We start from the raw sequence: 23411 nt of genomic DNA, 5'->3' as shown, positions 1-23411 counted from the left end.
ACACGACACAAACACGAGTCTGAACGTTTTTGATATTTATTTGCACAGTAGAATATTTCGTACATACTTTCATAATTTATTTCGTAACTTCTTAAGTCTTAACAAGTGTCATATTTAAAACCTAACTTAATATCTACGAGACCCATTACTAGGTCTAAGTCCAGCCGGACTTCTAAGCCCTTCTGACCACTTCTCCCCCAGATATCTAAAAACAGCCAAATATATAGCATTCTCTAACATCATATATATGTACTATCTGACAATTTGACGTATAAAACGTGTGGGTTTGATATAATAAACAATTACAAACATGCACCATATATCAATTTGACAGGTGTGTAGCTGATGTACTGTCTAACCTAACTGATTATTTTACAAATAGCACTGAATTGCCTTACTTCGTTCTTGTCTCTAGTTTCGAAGGTTTCGGGAGGCAAGAACAATGGGGTTGAAGGTGATTCTGGCTGCAAAACCGGGCAGGTTTGTGATTTAGGAAAAAACCAGCTGTATGGTGACCCTTTACATATGAGGTCTCTTAGGAAAGACTAATGGTTCCCCCCGGCGTCGGGTGTGCACGTAATAAATTCTACCTGGCGTCGGGGTTTAAAATAAATGTACAGAACCCCGGCTTTTGCATTTTTTAACAAACTATTAAACAAGTATTACAAGTTTAAGTACCAAACAACTGAAATCACTCAACCGTTTGAGTATGCCTTTAGACATATGCATGTTTGAATTATTTATTATGTTTTATATTGTTTACTCTCAGTGTTTTATACATAATCATAAATGTTTATATCATTTTGTAACATTTTTGAAAATAAAACAAAAAACCCACAAAGGGTGTTTTTTTTGTCTTAATATTGTATGTTATTATACTTAACCACAGGTATATATATCAATCACTGTCCTTTGGTTCATCCGAAAATGTAGAATTTGATGAAAACTCCCCATAAAAAGCATAAATGTTACTTCTGTAGATGCTGAATCATCATAAGGATGAATATCAAACATTGTTCCTTGTTTTAGAAAAATTTTTAAATTTTTTCTTTACATAGATATTAACCTATCAGTGTAAAAGTCCTCAGCTGTCTCAGCTGTTTTTATTTACTTACCAAATATATCAAAAAATAAACATCATCCTGAGGCCTATAATTCCGCCACCTAAATATAAAATGTGATATTGGATTTTTAAATCGGTTTATACGGTTCACCTATAGGGCTCGCACCCTTTAATAAAATCTTAATATCTATTATATAAGTTCCGGTTTTTCTGACTATAATCCACCTAAAAAGCTTTATCTAGTACATCTATTTTATATTTTTGGTCTATGAGTATAAAATCTTTATAATCTACGATAATTCCAGGTCTTATTTCAAATATTTTTAAAAATTAGTTCAGATCGGCCATATTTTTATATGTTGAATATATCCGGGCACCACGACGGTCAAATACTTTTTCATTTGTATGTAATCAAGTATGATTATAATAGTATTCAAAGAGAAACACTTCATGTCCCACTTCCTCTAGCCTTTCTTCTATTTTCCTGTCTTTTTTTTAAGTTTGAAGAATTATTTCAGCTAAATCTCAAGTCGTTTTGTTGTGGCAACTTCAGAAGCAGATATTGTCAACAGAATTCTTTGTTTTTAGCTAATTGTTTTTTCTTGTTTTAAGAAAAATTTTTTACTTTGTAATTTCTTCAGCATTAGGGGTAATTTCTCCGACATTAGTGGTTATTGCTTTTTAGTTTTTGCAGTAATTGATTTCCTTGTTTAGCTGATATTTCAATTACAGAGTCCAAATCATTTATTATTATTTTAATTTTATCATTAAATTTATCATTAAATTCATTAATATCTTTTTGTAATAAACCTTTAAGTTTACTTAACTTTCTTTACTTTATTATTGTGACTTGCATCAACATTATTAATCATGTTTATAAGTTGTTTTCTCAAATTTTCTAGCTGATATTAATTATGTTAATTGCTTTCAGTATTAGCAGTAGTTAACTCTCCTTGTTTGACTGATTTTTCAACTACAAAGTCCAGTTCATTTTATGTTCTTCAACTTTAGCATTAAATTCATTAATATCATCTTGTAATTTTTTGTAATATTATTTAAAGTCTGCTACTTTAAATTATGACGGTTATCAACAATACTAATCCAATTTCGAATTTGTTTTTTAAAGTCATCTATTTTAGAATTGAGCTCTTTTTTAAGGTTATCTAATGCTGTGTCATGATCATCACCTCTTTGTGAAGCTGCCTTTTCCAGTTCAGATTTATATTCTGCAAGTTTTTTTGAAAATTATTCAAATAAATCTTTATTGCTTATTTTCAGTTTCAGTATTTAGTTTATTTATTTTGTTCTGATTTCTAACTGAACATATTTTGTAACTTTTTCTCAGCTTCAATAATCTTGTCTTTTAGTTTCTTCATTTTTAATCATACTATCTTTTAATTCTTGATTTGGGTGAAAAAATGTTTAAATTAACTCAAAATACTTCTTTTATGTTGTCATCTGTCAAATCAGATTTCTCTTCGAGTTCTTTAATAGAATCAACCATAGCTTTCATTTCTTTTTCAATTTTACCTGTAATTCAACTATTATAATGAATTTCCTTTTTAAATCTTTTGTTAATTCTTCAATATTTTTTTTACTTCTTCTTCTATGTCTGTTTTATAGATTTGATATCTTCAAGATTATAGTCATCTATTACACTTTGAACTTTTTTAAACATAAATCGTCTTGAAACTACATCGGTGGATTTATCTGGTTTTCCTAGGTTGATTATTTTATTACCTCCCATATCAAATTTGCTCTGTTCATTGTTTTATCAAGTTCCTTATTTCTGTGAGATATGATTCCATGTCCTTTCTAAGCTTTTGTATTGTTTTTTAGTAGCATAATCACTTAAATAAATTATCAAATTTAACTTTACTTTATACTGTCAGGTTCACTTATTTGTTTTACATCATTAAAAACTCCCATTATATATTACCAGTAAAGTTTTTTCTTAAAAACTTCCTTGGTTTGTAAATATATAAGAAATCGTATTTTTGATTTGTTGCATTAGCAAAAGAGTTAGGGTTAATATTTTTGTTCATTACAAATCCTTTCATTTTCCTTTTTACCTGGATTTTTCAAATAAAATATAATGTGAACAGTTAATTCGAATATTTTTTGGGGTGTTTTATAGAAAGACTGACTTAAAAAAATTTAACACAACAGTTTTTGTGTCGTCCTTGAATAAAGTATTTTGTTATTTCATTTTGACTTTTTATCTTCACATAAAAAAATCATCAAATTTTTACTATTTTTGTTTTTCTGTTTTCAAGATTTCACAAGGTTCAATTTGGTTGGGATCAGCTGAATATTCAAGTATTTCATTTGGATCTACTTTAATTTTTTTTGCAATTGGTTTAAGTTGTTAATTAAATCTTGATATTTAGATTGTTCTAGGTTTTTAGCATATAAGTAAAAATTTATCATAATATATAAGAGGTTTTCGAAGTATATGCATTAATGTATTTTTTTTTCCCAGATCCAGACGATCCACATATTAACATTCTAAAACATAAATTTCGGGCATAAAAGGATAAAATTGTGTAAAGTTATTGGATTTATCACTTTTTGTATCATAATTTGGAATTTCCATTTATATAATATTACATTATTTTACATTATTTTACATTATCTTACATTTTTTACATTATTTTTACATTATCTTACATTATTATTTTAAATGCAATCAAAACTTAATGAAATAAGAAAAAAAAAATTAGTCGGGCAAAAGATGAGAGATCTTAGAGAAGAAATAATGAGAGAAAAAATAAGAAAAGCTACAAATCGGGATATGTATACTAAAATTTATAAGCCAATTACTGAAAAAATAGAAAGTCAAAAAGAACAATTATCAAGTAAATTTAAAAGCATTACCTGGAATAAAACAAATTAGCATTACTAGGTGATGAAATGAAAGACATACAAACATATCAGGGTTACCAAAAATATTCCAAGAACCAATACGATTATTACCGCCGAAAGATCATATGGGTTTGGATGATGAAGATGATGAGTTTGAGACACTAGAGAATTTCTGAAGAATCAGAAGAATTAGAATAATTTGAGGCAAATTTAGATGTAAAATTGATAAAGATGTTTATCAGTTTGGGGACTTACCTGTATTATCAGAGTTAGCAATAAAAAAAGATAAAGATGATTGGATAAAAACAAAAAAAGAGGTTACCAAAAAATTTAAAAGAAATGTACTCGTAAAAATAAATGAACACAGGAAAAAAAATCCAGATGAAATAGTTGAATTTAAAGATGCAGAACCTATGGCTGCAGGTGAGTATGTTTCGGAGTTAAATCAGACAAAAAAAATCTTAAAAGTATGGTGACGCTTATCAAATGTTTAAATTGACTCAGAGGTATTTGGAAAAGGAATTTAAGATATCATAACCCATATAAAGTTTTACCAAATGGACAATATGGTAATTTAATTATTAACTTAAATAAACTTTATGGTCATAACAAATTAATTGCTAAGGATAGAATAACTGGAAAAGACGTAATTAACACTAAAGTAGATGATGATTTAATTGATTTGATTAATAAAAGATATAACAATAATAAAAAACATTCAATTCATTCAAGAAAAATATTCAAAGAATTAACAGAAAAATCAGGATTACCTATCAATAAAAGATCTATGAAATTTAAAAAAGTAATTAGGGGACACGGTTATGACGTTTGTCCATGTAATCCAAAAGAATTAGATCATATGGGTTTGGATGATGAAGATGATGAGTTTGAAGACACTAGAGAATTTCCTGAAGAATCAGAAGAATTAGAAGAATTTGAGGCAAATTTAGATGTAAATATTGATAAAGATGTATTATCAGATTGGGACTTACCTGTATTATCAGAGTTAGCAATAAACAAAGATAAAGATGATTGGATAAAAACAAGAAAAGAGGTTACCGAAAAATTAAAGAAATGTACTCGTAGAATAAATGAACACAGGAAAAAAAATCCAGATGAAATAGTTGAATTTAAAGATGCAGAACCTATGGCTGCAGGTGAGTATGTTTCGGAATTAAAATCAGACAAAAAAAATCTTAAAAGATATGGTGAACGCTTATCAAAAATGATTAATGACTCAGAGGTATTTGGAAAAGGAATAAGATATCATAACCCATATAAAGTTTTACCAAATGGACAATATGGTAATTTAATTATTAACTTAAATAAACTTTATGGTCAAAACAAATTAATTGCTAAGGATGAAACTGGAAAAGAAGAAAATTAACACTAAAGTAGATGATGTTTTAATTTGATTTGATTAATAAAAGATATAACAATAATAAAAAACATTCAATTTTCAAGAAAAATATTCAAAGAATTAACAGAAAAATCAGGGATTACCTATCAATAAAAGATCTATAAAATTTTAAAAAAGTAATTAGGGGACACGGTTATGACGTTTGTCCATGTAATCCAAAAGAATTGGTTAATGACTTGGAGTTAATTTGGGGTTTCAATTAATGCTGGAAATAATAATGAAGAACTAAAAAAATGAAGGTATTAGAATAATTGATGAAACTATTAAAAATGAAAAAATTGTTACCAGAACAACATGAAAAGTTATATAAAAATTATTTCTTGAATATATAAATGGAACAAAAAATGTATTAAGTTCTGAAACAGTTAAAGTTTAATAAAAATACTCCGAGTGTTTTTACAATCAGATTTAGTCGTTCTTTAATTTTAGATAAAAATAAAACTTATGTTGTTGGTTTGGATAGTATTAACACTATGACCTACTCTTGGGCATAATATTAGTGATGAATATGACAATAAAAGAATTCGTTACAATAATGGTACAGAGTGGAAAGATATTATATTTACAAAGGGTTTCTTACAGTTACACAGATATTAATAATTATATTAGGGAAACATTAATAAGTAATGATGATTTTGAATTTAATAAACAGAAATTGCTCCAATAATTTTTGGAATTTGATTTAAGTAGTTTTAAGATTTGATTTTAAATTACAGGTAATTTTAAGTTGGGATTTGGAAACATAAAATTTTCATACATTGCTTGGATTTGAGAAAAAAAATTAGACAATACTGAATGGGGAACTAAAAACACCAAATATAACTAACTCTGTGGATACAATTTACATTCATTGTGATCTTATTGATAATTCACTTGTGATGGTAATTTCAGTGATATTATCTATGCTTTAAGTACTGCGATTTAACAAGAGCTATCCATTTACAAAGAACCCAAAAAGAGTTGGTTATTCTGAAATTAATAAATATATTATAATTCAATTAGAATTTTTATATTACAAAATGTATTTGGTAGAATAATTAATTTTAATGAGGTTGAAACAAGTTTACATAATTTTAAAAGAAATTAATTAAAACAAAAAGTTTTAAAACTTTAATTAAAACTTTTTTTAAAATTTTAGTTTTATATAATGTACAAAAAGTTTATGACAAAAAAAAAGGGAAATATTTATTTATGTTGATGCTCACACGGGAAAAGAAATCAAAACACGGAACAGGTATCTTTGACACTTTAACGAAATTGTTTTCAAGCGGAGTTGCATCTTCAATTAGCACAGCTGGAAAAAAAGCTTTGGAAACAGCGGGAAAAGCAGCACTTGAAAGTGGAACAAAAAGGTTGGAACAAAAAGTTGGAAATTTTTAGCTGCAGCTAAAATTGTTGAAAACTTAAAAAGAAACCTGCTCCAGCAGTTGGAAATTTAATTGCCAAGGAATTAAAAAGAAAAGAATTATAGTAAAAATAGTAAGGAGGAGTAGGATATTCATATGAGAATAAATTTAGAATATTTCAGGATCTGGAACTCCAGCCCAACAAAAAACGTATTAACAGTTTAAATTTATAAAAAATAAAATAATATATAATTATACATGTTTAGAACAAAACAATATTGCGAAAGATATGAATTAACTCCTATTCAATTAGATACAGCTTTAATATCTGTCCGGGGAAATAATGTTAAACAACAAAAAAACGGATATCCTTTACAATTAATGATAAAATTTCAATTTTGATTGGGTTTTAAATGCTTATTTTGAAGTAAGTTTTAAGTAAAAGCTTGCTAATGGTCATAATTATGTTGCTGGTGGAGATGATAAAATTGCTCTAATTAATAATGCAGCTTCATTAATTGATCAATTAGTGGTTAAACAAAATGGAAAATTGTATATGATTGTAATAATTTATAAAAAGTAACAAATGTAAAGAGTTTGGTTGAACTATCTGAAGATTATGCAAAATCAACTGGAACAAATGAGTTTATTTATTTAGATACTACTGCTGTTGCTGAAAGTAGGAATGACCAAGCTGGATATAATAGTGGTTTTGCTTCTAGGAATTTATTGATCCAAGGTGGTAAAGAGGTAAACACTAAAATTCCATTAAATAATTATTCATTTTTTCAGGGTTTAGAAACTAATATTTTACCTCCAAGTCAAATTCAAATAACACTACAGGGACAGATGATGATGAAAAATTTTTTTAGAGCTAATGCTACTGATGTGGTAGAGTAATTGTAACAAAATTAATTCTATAGGTTCCACGTTTAATTTTCAATGAATTTGGGTTTGATCTAATTACTACTGAAAGATTTAAAAAAGCAAGATGGTCAAAACCTTAGGGAAATGATGACGCAATCAACTGATACACAACAAAATTAATATAACTTTTGAATAACGGCGGTGTAACAAAACCACAACATGTATTTTTTTTATTTACAACGACCTGACAAAAGTAATTCACAACAACATAACCCGCATTTATTAGATATATTTAAAGTTAATGCAGCAAATGAAAATTGCACTTTGAGCTCCTGTCGTCTTGAAGGTGGTAATGGTGTTTTTTATCCAGAAACAGAATACACAAGTATATCAAGAATATATGATATGTAATTAATTATTATTATAAACAAAATAATAAGACTACTGGAAGTCTTTTAAATAGATCAAATTTTTATAATTATTTTGGATTTGTTCATTTTAACTTAGAATATAAAAAGGAAGTAACTACGAAGATCTAAGCATATTATATTAACAGCTAAATTAAATATTCCACCGGCAGCTAATATTCGTGTTTACACAATTGTATTGTATGAAGAAACAGTTGAAAAAAAAACTATTTGGAAATGAACTTGTTATTGTTTAAATAAAATAAATATAAATTATATATAATGACATCAAATTATATTGAATATAAAATTAACCTTACAGATGGACAAAAGAAAAATTTAGCACAAGCTTATAATAATAAAATTCCACATACTTTTAGATTAAAACAGAACAATTACATGGAAAACTTTCCTTTACTTTAACAAAAACACAAATTAATCAATTAAAAAAGCTGTTGCAAATAAGAAGGATTAGAAATTACAATTCAAAGAAACAAATGTCCAGTCAAGGTCAAATGGTGGATTTTTAGGAGCTTTGGCTGGTTTGTTAGGAAAAACAATTCTTCCAATGGGAGCAAAAATAGCTCCCCAAAAAAATTAGTCCCTCTAGGCAAATTGGGCTTTGTCTGGACTAGCCAGTATGGTGTCAGGAAGTTACTTGGGAATGGTATGATTTCGGTAGCTAATGATAAGAGAAATAGATATCACCATATCTTACACCTAATCAAAAGAAAGCAACTAGTAGGATCTGGAGTGATTAAATTAACACAAAAACAAAAAAAGACGGTGGGTTTTAGGTATGTTGGCTGCTAGTCTAGGAATTTCCCTTTGATTACATCTTTGTTGAGTGGAAAAGGACTACAGATTGATTCACAAAGGAGACCTTACAGACGAATTCCTATAGTAAAAAAAAAAAATAAAATTTATAAACAAACCTATTTCTAACTTTGAAATTGAAAAAATGGGTAAAACAATAAAAATTTAAAAACTTTAGGGGTGTATTTAGTAGAAATAATTTTTTAAAATTAAAAGAAAAGGACGAGTGTGGAATAATCAATTTAGATGACTCTATTGGTCCTGGAACACATTGGGTTTGTTACTTGAATACTTTGTACTTCGATCCATTTGGACTTCCTCCACCAAAAGAAGTAATTCAGTATATACCAAATGTAAAATACAACAATGTTCAATATCAAGACAAAACAAGTATGCTTTGCGGATTATTGTTTTTTTTTTCATTAAAATTACAAGATTTAAAATACCGTTGTATGTTTATTGTTAAAATACTAAAAATTCATAATCAAAGAGTAAATGAACAAATATTATAAAATTTTTTTAATAAAAAAGGGGCATGTAAATTAACTGGAATAATTAATATAATGGGAATATTCAATAATATAAATGAAAAAGTAAATAAAATAGAAAGACAATTAATAAGAAAACCTCCATTGTTTTTAACAAGTTATACCCAAGATACCGATGGTGGATTATTTCAATGGCAAACTGTAAATGCTAGTCCTGGTTTGGTTCAGGGCGGTAATATTGTGGCAATTAAACAAAATTGCATCTTAATTATTCTTGTTGTGCAATTAAATTAGATAAAGGAGAAGCTAAATTACAAATAAAAAAAAAGAAAGTGTAATTTTTTCAAAGTTATCATGTAAAAAAATTTAAAAGAAAAAAAGAATCTATTTCTATTAAATATGCAAATGAATTTAAAATGGATGATGCTTTTTAATTAATTCTTTAAAAAGTTACGAATATTCAGTTAACAATTTTTTGGTTCTATAATTTAAGAGTAAGCTAATGTATCAAAACCATTATCAAGAATATATCTTTATCGTCATAACATGATAAAGATGTTTTATTTATAACATAACTGGAAAAGATTGTGTTTATCAGAACGAATAACTTTAAAGGTGTGATTACTTTGGGTTGAATTAAACAAAGTATCTTTATAATTTTTATGAACTATTGTTTTCTTAAAAACAAGTTTTTTAATTCCTTTACATTTTTTAACATTAATTTCGTTTTCTAATAAAATATGAATACTTTTACTTCTTAATCCGACAAATTCAACAATGGGAATGCGGCAGCTTCATCTTTAAATTTTCCAATTACTTTTTATTATTATCAAAATAAAATTTTGACTACTATCGTAATCACTATTATCAAATAAATCTTTGTCCTTATAAAAATCCTCATATGCTTTTTTGGTTTTTATTTCATAACATAATGAATCAGTGTCAGTGAAAAGTAATTTACAATTACCCTCGTACTTTTCCTTAATGTAATTATAATGAAAAATCATACATTAAATATTTTGATAAATCTAGAATGCACATCAACATAACAAGGTCTGTTTAATAACAAAAATTTCTTTTATTCTATGAATACCAAAAAGGTTAGAGTTAAACATCGTTGAACTAACAAATGAAGGTTTGGCTATGTATTTTAATAAAATATTTTCATCATGAGTTAATTTAATATTAACCCTCTTGCGTAAATTCTCCATCGTCTTACCGAATACAAAATTGTTCATTAACTTAAAAAAAGTCCTTTTCAAATGAATTTTTTGCTTTAGATCTTTTTTGAGTATTAAAATCAATATACTTTTTTAACCAAGGACTTTCGTCAAAAGTTAATATTTTATGTATTTTTTTTACTTTTAACCCTAATTGTGTTATAGTTCAAGATTTTTAAATGAAATACATTTTGTTTTTTCATTAAAGTTGGAACTAATTTTTTTACATTACTTTTTCCTATTTCAAATTCGTTTTTAATATTTTTACTATAATCAGAAAGCCATTGTCTGGTATTTTAATTTTTTCAGGAGCTAAAGGATAATCGTTGTGGGTTTTATGTAATTCTTTTGGATATTCAAGATCACATTCAACTATAAAGTTAGTTTTACCTTTTGCAATTAATTTCTTAAATTGTTTTTCGGATATAAATTTAAAGTTTCCCGAGGGTAAAGGTTGACACATAGCCCAACCGTAAGGTTATTGGCGTCGAGGTACATAATGTATTTATTTTTTTCTTTTGGATTGTAATCTTTCATATATTTATTGTTTGCTTTACTGTATCTGTTTGAAATATAACTATTCCTCCTCTCAGTCCCTTTTCAATAAAAAGATACATATCAATATCAGTTATTAAATCTAACTTAATTCCAGTCATTTTTAAAAATTGCATCCCAAGCTAAACCAGGACTACTAAAAAAATGACAAGGATCTAATTTGTAGTACTCCAAACATAGTTTTCTAAAATTTTCGAATACATCAGCTAAAGTAATACGTCAGTTTTTAAATATAGATCGTGATATTCTCCCATTGTTTTTAATTTTAAATTTATTCCAAACATTTTAGCATGTTCTTATTCGTTGTCAGATATTTTGTGTTTCATTAAAATTGAATAAAACTCTTCTTTAGAAAGGGAATTCTGTTTCTTTGAATTTTTTAAATGAAAACCATGTAATCATATGGATAAACACCTTTTTTTTTTAATAAATTAATGCTTTCGAATCAAATTCTTGAGATAAATATTTGAATTCTGGAATATTTTTTACTAAGTTATCCCAAAGATTGAGACATAAATTGGAATGAATCAATAAAAACCAAGTCAGAAATCAAAAAATGCCATATATCTTTCCATATTGTTAGGAATAACATTAATTTCTTTTTTAAATTTTCCTATTTGTTGCAATAAAAAAATGCCGTCATAACCTCTTAAATTATGAAAAATAACAGGAATTTTATGTTTTTAGTTTAAAATTAATATTACATTCTGAGTGGCACTTCCTCTGAATTTTCCTGTTATATGACAGTGATCCCGGGCAGGATTTTCATTTTCCTTATATTCTTTTTCACAGATATGACAAAACTTTTTTTTTTTAAATTCACTTTCATCTTTTTTAGACATTCTTAGTTCTTTGTTAAAATTAACACTAAATATTTCTTTAAAATATTCCTCTTCATCAAGCATTTTTTCAATAAACTTATAAACTGCATTTAGGACCTCTATAAATCTGGGTTGGGTTTTGTATATTTATCGTCATAAACAACAAACAACTTTATAGCCGTAAACTACAAAACTATTTTATTTTGATATGGTTCAGTAATGAAGATTCAGTTGATGGTTTAAAGCAGTTAAAACTTTTTTGTTATTGATTCAAAATCAGCATAAATTACAAAAGGTACTGCTAAACCTTTATGATAATTTTAAATTGTACTTTACTTCCCTCTTTTGGCATTTTTACACTTGGGTACCATTAATAGCTAAACAATTTGGAATATGTTCATTTAATATTCTTTCTTTAGTAAAATGTTGTAAGCAACTTTTACAAAAATATTTTCTATGTTGGGTCTTTGGTTTTGTTATTCATTAATCTATTAAAGTCTTTTATCCAAACATAATGTTGGACTACAGTTCTTGAAGGCTTACAGTCATCATCAGCTATTTTATCATTATTTTATCATTAGTAATTAGCAACATGTCACAGTGTCTTCGTATTGTTTTTGATATGTACAATGGATAAATACTATTTCTTCATATTCCAAATATATTAAATGAAATATCATTTAAAACTTCTATTTTAGGTATTTGATTTAATGTAACAGGAAATTTAATTTTCCCGTATAATCAAGATCGTTTATATGTTTTTTTATATTTTGAAATTTTTTTGGGGGGGTTTTTCAACAGGAAATTTGTAAGCTAAATGACACCATCTAAACATTCGTTATCATATTCTTTATATTTATTAATCCTTTCATTGAATTTTGTAATGGTTTGGTAATTCTAAATAACTTGAAGCAGCCAATGGACTATACTTATATCTATTTATATAATGAAACATCAAATGACTCTATTCTCCAGCCACTTCCTTCAGAAATCCAATTACCATTTTTATTTATTATTTCATCAAAAGCTTGATGTAAAGTTTTTTTTATTTCGTTTGTGTTAATAATTTCTAAAGCCTTTGATTGAAAATAAGCTGATTTATATATTGTATCAGTTTTATCTATTTTTGCAAAAGTTATTTTTAAAACAACGTTTATTTTTATACCTTTTAAAGTTTTAAGTTCAGATTTAAGTATTTCATAAGAGTGGGTTTTTAGTTAAAAATAATTGTTCTTTGGATCTTGTCTATATGTAATTTTAATTTCAAATTTCTTATAATATTGTTTTGTAGATCTCTCGATTTCCCTCTATATATTATATTTAGAAAATAAAATTCGTTAAGCAAAAAAGGATTAAAAAAATAATTAAAAAAATAATAAAATAAATAAAGTTTTAAACTATCTTTAAGAAGAATTTAAAATATTTAAATTTATATCTTTTTCCATTAGTTTTTGATATTCCACATTTTACTCGGTTTCTCCTTTGCAGCACATTGTTATTAACCCAGAATTAATACCAAGGCCTTTAGACGCTGCATAAATTTCTTTTTTTATTTTTTTCTTCATTAGTATCACAGTCGGTTACAATAACTTTTTTAGGATTGTTTCGAAATTATTTGGTCTGGGACAAACACATAATCTTTCAGCACTTTCTTCTTCATTAATAGACAACCACAGTTCCATTCAAATAATTATTTTTTAAAAGATAAGGATCTATAACATTTTGTAATTTATCAATAACGTGTTTTTATATTCATCGCTAACTATTGATCAAGTTTTGATTTAATAACATTTCTTCTTTTAAGAACTTTTATATGAATTTTTATCTGGATTCATTATTTCTCCTAAAGTGCTAGATATTTGGCAAATCATTCTATCTACCTTTCTATTAACCATCTATATATAATATACTTATAGAAAAAAATCTTTAAAAACGCACCTAATGAAATTATATTGATTTGAGAAATTTGTTTATATTATCTATATCTTTTGAATAAGATTTTAAAGTCATTTTTTCTAAATTGTTATCAACTGTTAAAATTTTAATACCTTCTTGAGACATTCTGTTTAACCATTTTTCGTGTAAATTTTTGTAGTTTTTCTAATAATCTAAACCAACTTTGTTTTCTTCCCTTCTGTTTCTTTTTTGAAGTCTTTTAAAACATATTTCTGGGTCGGTTTTAACATAAACAAATCCATCAATTGGATTTTTTCCGTATGGTTTATAATATGATCAGTTAAGAAAAGATTGTATACTGCCCACTCGGGGTCATTTATAAAAACCGTTGTCGTGATGTTGTTTTGTAAAAACGTTACTGTTAGTTAAAATAACAACGTTCAAGGACAGAAACACCATCAAACTGTTTTGCAGAAGATAACATTTTTATATGACTGTTTAAAGTTGTTAACTGAAAAGGAAATAAATATTTGGAAAGGGTTTTTGAGCAGCAAGTTCAAAAAGGTTATATGAATTATAATCAAAGTCCATAACATTTTGCCATTCGTGAATTGGTTCTGGAATTATATTAAAAAATTTGGATTATATTCTTTAATAATATCTAAAAACGTACTTTTTTCCCGATGCAATATTACCTTCAACTGATATAAATTTTTTTCATTTATATAAAATACTTATGAAAAAATCTTTAATTAAAGTTAATACAGCTCTTCTTCTTTTTTACTTTTATATCCGTTAAGTTTAAATTCCTTCATATGCTTTTCAAGAGGTGTTGAATAAATTTTTTTCTTTTTGCATTTCTAATAGTATTGTAAAATATCCTGAATAACTTTATTTGGATCTTCTTTATTTACTTTTCCAATCCGTGCTTTTGTTATAAGTTGTTTATTTTGTGATGATGTGTTTTTAAAATAAATTTCTTGTCGTCAAGTTTTAGTTGTTAGTAAATATGGTAATTACTGATGGAACAGCACCAGCAAAATGCTACAAAAACAGGAATAGCTGGAACAAGTGCTAATGCGCTGAGCAACCAAAAATACCCGCTGTAATTTTATAAACCAGTACTTACTCTTCGCAAAACTTATAACTTTTTCTGTAAGCAGCGCTAGTTTAGTTAAGTGAATAATTAAAATTTATCTATTGTTTCTACTCCATTATTAGAAATTAGATTTTTATTGCTCATTTATATAATTAAACTTTTTTATTTCTAAATTAAATTTGTTCAAGATCGCTAACGGAACCCAACTATTAAATTTTTTATTGTAACCCTTTTCCCTTTTTTCTTAAGCTTGTTTTTTCTTATAGTCTCGTCTAATAACTTTTTCTATTCTAAAAACTTCTTGTGTAGTAGGTAAAAGTTCTTGTTCTAAAATGAACCTTGAATTATTTCATCATTTAAATCTTTAATAGTGTATGTTCTGGGATTTGTATTATTAATTTTATAAATTATAATATTTCCTCTGTCCCCAATTTGGTGTATATCCTTTTTCAAATGTCTTTTAAGTTTACTTAAGCGAACTCGATCACCAATTTTAAAATTTTTTTTTACTCTTTGGTATTTTTAATCACCATATAAATTAAAGTAAACAGTACCTTTATTTAAGTTTTTGCTAGGGTTCGGTTGGTGTCATTTTTATACCCAGAATGTTTTGTTTTGTTATAAATTTTTCAACCATATCCTGCAAAAGTTTAAATAAGTATAAGTATTATTTGCTGTAAAAAATTTTCCACATTATTCTTTTTAAACTTCTATTAAATCTTTCTATTACTACAGCCTTTCCTTCATTAAATGTATGAACATATTAATCTTATTTTTATTCAAAATGATTCAAACTTTTTATACAAAATTCTTTTCCTTCATCTACCCATAAATTTACTGGTAATCGTCCTTCTAAAAATTATTTTTTCAAATGCTTCAGTAACAGATTCTCCAGTTTTATTCTTTAATGGAATAACCCAAGCATATTTACTAAATATATCAATAACGGTTAACAAGTATTTTACTCCTTTATTATATTTTGAAAAAGCTTGCATGTCAACAAATCAGCTGACCAAGTATCATCAATATCATTAACTATCACTCTTCGTTTCCTAAATTTTCTTTTAATTGGGTTTTTGTGTAATTCTTCTGCTAATTCATCGCTCCAGCGGTAGCTCAGAGTTACCGGCTCTGCAGTGATTCCGGGGGTATACTCTACCCCCTTTTCCCGTTTTTTTTGACTTTTGTCCCAGCCCAAGTTTGTATTTTGTTTTAATTATAGGTTTCACAATTAAATGTTTTGCAATCTTTTCTCCAAATGTTTTTGATTTAGTTTTATTTAAATTGGAAAGCATTTGCTTATCACATGTACCCTTTTTTACACCACTGTCATAGCAAAAATCATGGTCCATACATACTGCATCCAGTTCATTGACAGGGGGTCCATTATCTAGGGGATTTCCTGGCCCACAATAATTATATCCTGGAAGTGTTAAACCTTTCTTAGGTAATAAAGGTAACATTGCTTTGTGAATATCTAAATTACCCCCTGTACTTTTAACAAACTTTGATTTCATTTTTCCACAAGATGAACAAGTAGCCCTTATCATTTTTCTCCCATTTTTTGTTATAACATAATGGGGGTTTATATTATCAGTAAATTTTCTTTCTTTCAAACAATATATTTTATTTTGTAAACTCATCTATATCATATGTATTTAAAACTTTTAATTGGGTTTAAAACCTGTGGATTTTAAATTGTCTGGCATTGGCCAGTCCGGACCAAGGGGTTATAGGTCAAGTGGGGTCGAACGCTCGCTTCGGTATTTTATAAACTACTTTTAGGCTATTTAGATAAAGTTTTCAAAGTTTAAAATATCAAGATAATTGTTGAAAGTATCAAGATAGCTATTTTGTTAATAAGTAGCATCTGTGGACATATCGAGATACTGCTGTAAAGTATCGCAGTTTTATTTCCAGTAAACTTTCGACTATTGAGATAATCTTTACAGAAAACTTCGCTTTCTCTAGATAATCTTACTTAATCTATCACGATAGTTGCCTACCTATCTCATGGCAGAAATATGCCACTATATTTGTATAGATGTAGGTTATTTATTATGTTTATCAAGTTACATCAAAATCCCTCATTGCCTTAAGAAGAAATGCTTTGAACAAAGTCATCCTTTTATCTGATCTTTGGTCTCTAAGTCTGACCTTGACCTTAGACCTAGGGACCTGGTTCTTGCGCATGACACTCCGTCTCATATTGGTGAACATTTGTGCCAAGTAATATAAAAATTCCTTTAAGGATTGTAAAGTCCTGGACCGGACAGGAAAAAAAAACAAAGACCTTTGACCTCCAATTGTGACTTTGACCTTTGAGCTAGGGGTATGCGGTTTGACACGTTATCTTATCATGGAGAACATATGTGCCAGGTAATATAAACATCCATGTTAATTCATGTTAATACGATACTTCTGGAGTAATGAGTGCCCTGCAGTAATTATGAACTACTTTTATAAGATGTCTTATTATTGACAATTCATGATCATGCAAATGCACGTGTAGTTTCGAAGCATGAAAACGTAATTTGAAAATCTGTTAGGTATTGTTTTCAATAAGCCTTCGACAAATGTTATACATGTAGATACATTTTACTTGAAAGTCTATGTAAATAATGAGTTTTAGAATATTTGTCTTTGCTAATAAAAAGTAAGAACATTTATGTACCTTTCCTTTTCTTCAACTGACTCCTAAGAAAACTGTTTTCTTTTGGACTTTCAATGTTCACCAGGTTGGCATCAAATGTCTGGCAGAACTTCTGCAATGAAGTATAAAATAGATTTTGAAAATGATGGGATGAATTTCAAACGTACACTTAAAATGATCAATAGTTACGTTAATATTTAATTATATCAATGAGTTCAAGGTATTATGTTAAACACATAGTAATGGGTTGTATATCTTAATGTACTGTATGTATGACACAATGTACCTCAATGTTTACATCGCTGAACGTGAATGTAAATCAACTTGTTGCGTCGTAGAACCGAACCGAACCGGGTTGTTATGTTATGAATTATCCTGCTAAATTTCTATAATGAACTGGTCCATCTTTCAATTTGGACAAAAACATTAAATGTTAAAATATGACCAAAACGATAATGACTGAATGGCGGACAGTGCAGATCATGATCAGACTGCACGAATTTACAGACTGATCATAATCTACGCTGGTCGCAAAGACGAACTCAGTCGTGTCCAGCATGAATTACGGGTTAAAATGAGAGAAAAAGACACAAGGTAACACGGACCCCGTGACAATAATAAACTTATATTAGAAAGCCAATGCATACTGAGCTGAAATGTCTTAAATATTCATATTTTCTTTCTTCTTACAATAAAGTGCACATCTTCACGATCATGCACTTCCAGTCTGGCGAATGAAAGTGGGATTTTAGCAACTGGACCATTTATTCACAAGAAGTAAAACGAAATGCTACAGTTCGGGGTACACTGCATGCTGGAGTCTCTGTAAAAAAAAAGTAACTTACTTGAGCATCGTTAAACATGACGTCATCGTCTCCGAACAGGTAACAAGAGTTTTGGAACGGGATCCATCCGTCTGGACAAGCCGTCGGAGCTGGTTAAATAAACAGATAGCTGAATATAACCATATCGCTCAAAACAAAACAAATCAAAACAAATCTGTACATCATTTCGCATACCAGTTTGAGATTTTGAATTTTATTGCATTTTCAAAACTACTTGCCACGATTGGGTGGAAAATTTTCAACATGTTCATTTTCACCAAGTTTAGCAAAGATAGTATATATGACACTGAAAAATTATATATTGGGTGAAAATTTAAGTTAGATACTGGTAAAAATACAAGAAAAAGTAAATTTTCTGCATTATTTCAAAAGCGTTGCGATGGGTTGCATTCTTCTGCACAATATCTTTGGTTATTTATAAGAATATCTTGTAATAGTCCTATGCCAGTATAAGTTTTTACCACTTGTTACTTTAAGACTACTCGCTTTCTATGGATTTTCAAAAGATTTTTTTTTTCACCTAAAATGTGTGGTTTATTCCATTTAACGACAGATCAATCAAATGAAAACTAATCCAGATACATTTCTTAAAATTTTACTTAGTTTTGAAAGTTAAATTGTGTTAAAATGTTTTGAAAATAAACTATGTAAGTTAGGTAGGACAAACATATTACTCATTATAACGTCAATATTTAAAGGTGCAAAATAAAGACAAATGAATAGACATAAATCTTAAAAAAAGACTACACATTTTGAAATATAGTACTAAACATTACGATAGCCGTGCAATATTTCCTTGAAATCAACATATGTACAGAGAAACAAATGATTGTTTCTGTATTTTCTTACACTGACATGGGTGGTCATTTTGTCCTACTTTCGTGCTTATCGCTTTTCCGTAATCGGTCGGAAATTCTTCGGGATCACGTGATTTTAAAATTGTTTCAAACGAATATCCATTTAAGACGCGCAACAAAATAACTGTATTTCCATGATGGTAATTATGCACGACTTGCACGAAAAATATGAGATGTACAAAATTTAAATTTAAAATTGACAGTGACATATATTAGGCCAAGACAATGTGTTTAATGTCTAAAATCTTATTAAATTAATGTAGCCATGTGTACATAAATGAGTGTATTTAGGTAAATTTCAATCATACTTTGTTTCTGCAGTGTAAGACAGTTACTCATTTATATTCTTAAAATTATACTGAAAAAAGATTAACTGAAAAAGTTTACAGACGACGTTGTAAAAACACTTTTATTCGGGAAGGGCCTGAATTGTCCTTATGAAAACTTGTAGGATAACTGTATATTACCTGTATTATAAGAATGATTTTCATGAAGTTTTTGTGAGTTACAAAATTGTTGAATTCCATGTGCTAAGTTTGTAAAAATCACGTTATCGTTTGGGCATATGATATATTTTGCATCTATTTATAAATTATAGCCTCGTTTCGGAGGATTCTTCCGAAAAAGTCCGAAGATGCTCGACGGGTTCGTAAGCAGTCGGAAAGCATACTTTCGGTTTGACATAGGCAACATTTTTTGTTTATTTGTTAGTTATTCTTGAACATATTCATGACTATTTGGTCAGAACCGATGCAGTGGGCCATATTTTCAGTAAATAGGAAGTCTCAGCTACAAACTCTGGTTTTCATATAATACTCGTTCGGGTTTTAGTAGTGGACCTTTAACTGCTGTCCGCTTACATGGCATTTTTATGGTGAAGATAACTCTTATCATGCTAAAACGATTGAATCTGCCTTTGCGACCAGATAGATCATGATCAATCTGATCATTCGTGCAGTCTGATCATGATCTGCGCTGTTCGTAATTCAGTCAGTATTTTTGGTGAGCACTACTTTTAACGGTAGTACTGTCAAAATTGAAAGAAGGACAATTTAGCAGGGTAAGGGTTAACCCTAAAATTCTGTATCATCTGCACTCCGTGTCATTTATAATTAGATTATACATCTACAGATTGTGAATTATTGTACAAATCTTAACTTACCGACGGTCAGGCGCCACAGCTTTACAAGTATTTATAAAATATCTAATAAAGATACACCTTCTTACCTAAATAATTTGTTAACTATTAAACAATCCCCTTACTCTTTCAGACATTCAAATACAGCTAACGACTTCAAGTTATGGCATCAACTCTTTCCGATTCAGTACTGCCAAACTCAACATAATTATTTATTTATTTATTTATTTATGCCTGCTTTCTAACCTTATATTGTCCTTTGTTTGTGCTTACATTGTAAATACCTGCGATGAAGTATCCACCCTCTATCAGTCTTAATATGTATCTTTTTTTTCCATTTTGCTTAGGATTAAGCATGTGCTTAAATGTTCATTGAAATGCTTTATACTTATCTTATATGTTACAAGAAGCCTATTGTTTTCTTTGTGTTTACATGTTAAATACCTGTCTTGTAAAGTTCATTTTGCTTTATATTATGCATGTGCTAGTCATTAATCTGGTTAATATTCACTTTTAAGTATGCTACAAGCACCTTTTTATTATGAATTGCCTGTTAATTTTGGTGTTTTTTAATCCCCTTTTCCTTTATTTACTTCTGAAATGCAGCTGTTAATTAGCAGCTGTTAATTATAACAAATCAGATTTGATGTAGTAAATGTAGATGGGCTACATCATTTTCTAAAAACTCATCAGTGTTTATTTTTTCATATTTTCATATTTGCTTTCAAAGAGTTTTAGGCCAATACCACGATTAACATTTGCATTGCATGTTTAACCTTTGGTCTGTTGGCGGCAAGTGATTCTGCCTTTGCACCCAGTGCAGACTATGATCAGCCTGTACATCCATGTATACAGTTCGCTGTTCAGTAAGTAAATTTTCAGTGAATACCCCTTCGAATGATAAATGGTATTGCTACCTACATTGAATAATGAACCAGTCCATTTTAGAAATTTAGCAGGCTAAAGGTTAAACAAATTTGTGTGTATGACTGTAATTTGATAATATTTTTATCATTTACGCTTTTATTATGATGTAATTGTACTTTTGTTATTCGTTATCGGTCCAAAGCTACACATAGCTAATATTATCTATTCTTTTTACTACTGATTTTAAATAAAATTTGTATCTGTATCTGAAAATATTGTATCTTACTTGACAAAATCCCCATTTCTGATAACTTCTTGGTCAAAGCACATGTGAAATTTGCAGTGACCTGCTCATCCAACTTTTCAATTTGAGCCGCAAGACCTTCAGCAAATGCTTCCGACTTGATTTCCAGTGTTTCCAATTTAGTTTCAGCCGATTTTAATGCAGTATCCATGGCATTTTGAGCGGTGTTAACATTCTTTTGCAACTGATCAAAATTTAATTCCATTTTAGCCATCTTTTCAAGTAACCTTTCCAAAAATTCAAATCTTGAACACGATTCTTCCTTAGAAAAACCGCAATTAAACAACGCACAAACGAAAATGAAAGATATTAATCGCAACATGACGATTTTGGAATTTAAAAAGTTAATGTTTCCTTTCTGAAATTGAAAACGCGTCTGCTAAACCTCGCCGAATCACGTTCTATTTATCCTAGCATATGGTGTTTATCGTCATAGGTAGAAGTACTAAACATTGAAAGGGTAAGGCTATTGTTTGGTTTACATGTAAAACAACGGGATAATATGTAAAAAACAAACAAGAACTACACACCTTATTTTTCAATTCTAAATAAGGCCAATACTTACTTCAGAATCATTGATTTATACCATATGATAAAAAAGTCTCGGCTAAACCCTGTTTAACATTTGTGGTACAAGTCAGTTTAATAAGTATTTTCCGCGAGACTTGCAGCATTGAAATGAAGCAAAGACATGCTTTGTCAGTATAACATACACATGCTCGTTATTATACTGTTTCCAAATACAAAATCACAAAATGACAAGCGACGTCCCAAGAACGCTATCCCATATAAAAGAAACCGTTCTGCTGTGCATATAGACTACCATAAGGCGTAAAAAATGTTTATTTCCGGTATCCCGACCTTCCCTAAATTTTTGGCCCGACCCTAAATGGTTTTATAGTCTTGGATATTTTTCCACCTTTTTGATAAAAAGTTGCAAAACTGCACTTTTTATACTTTAAACATGGTCAGAGATATAAGAAATCATCTTTGTGCTGCTCTAAATGCATTAGCCCCTTATTTGTATTCATTTTTTTGGCACAAAAATAATTTCCGAAAAGTCCCACTTAATAAAGAAAATTCAAAAAAAAAAAATAAATAAATAAATAGATACCGACCTACCTACCTTATTTTGAGCATGTAACTGGAAACAAACGATTTTTAACGCCAAATTGCGCTCGGTAGCAAATATATAGTTACAATGCAATGCTGCATTGCCTACAATATCAGCAAATTTGAACTAGTTAAAAATCTCCTTTTCCAATTGCCTTTAGGACCATCTTAAATTCGCATATTGTCAAAATGATTTGGTATATTGATAACGTAACAAATAAGCACAGATAGTGATCGACTCGTTTTTGTTCTATCATTGCCATAACTATACATGTAGTTGTATTGTAAATAAAGGATTTGGGTCATTTATGGACGATTGGGATTAACTACAGTGATAGCGCACATTATGCCGGTGTAACATTAAATATTGACCCCGTTGAAAATTGACCCCATAGGTCCGCTTTCAACGTTAAGAACTGACCCCACCAACATTTCAACAATAAATTTTGATCAAAATGTTCTTGAAAATTGACCGGTCGTTAAATTTTGATCAGTCATGGGGTCATTTTTAACGGTTAGTTAAATTTAAGTTAAACGGCGGATATTGTCTGTTTGTAGAAGAGAAACACACTGGAAAGAACCATAAACTGCTGCTGGACAGCTTCTTTAAAAGTAATTGCACAAAGCCGAGCCTGGGCTTAAAATGACAACTTCCCCGAGGTAGGCGAGACTATCTATAATGTTGGACAGGGAACTGTTTTCCATAATTGCTTTCGACAATTGGGTGTGGTGCGGTCAGACTTCGACGGGCACATCGAGACTTCCACAAAG

At 28.7% G+C, this 23411-nt stretch overlaps 1 protein-coding gene across 1 annotated transcript in view; it reads right to left on the bottom strand.

The window, feature by feature from the left end:
• LOC123541318 (perlucin-like protein) overlaps positions 1-21921 on the bottom strand; it is a 30096-nt gene extending 8175 nt beyond the window's left edge. Inside the window, exons 1-3 of the mRNA XM_045326741.2 lie at positions 21510-21921; positions 18362-18450; positions 17538-17628 (exon numbers count right to left, since the gene is read on the bottom strand). Of these exons, the coding sequence (XP_045182676.2) occupies positions 17538-17628; positions 18362-18450; positions 21510-21849 (520 nt within the window). The 5' untranslated portion in view covers positions 21850-21921. The remainder of the gene's footprint in view (positions 1-17537; positions 17629-18361; positions 18451-21509) is intronic.
• Between the last annotated feature and the right edge of the window lie 1490 nt (positions 21922-23411).

Source organism: Mercenaria mercenaria, chromosome 16 (genome assembly GCF_021730395.1).
Source record: "Mercenaria mercenaria strain notata chromosome 16, MADL_Memer_1, whole genome shotgun sequence".
NCBI lineage: Eukaryota > Metazoa > Mollusca > Bivalvia > Venerida > Veneridae > Mercenaria > Mercenaria mercenaria.
Note: the sequence above shows the minus strand (reverse complement) of the source record. Positions and strands in the feature narration are given on the sequence as shown.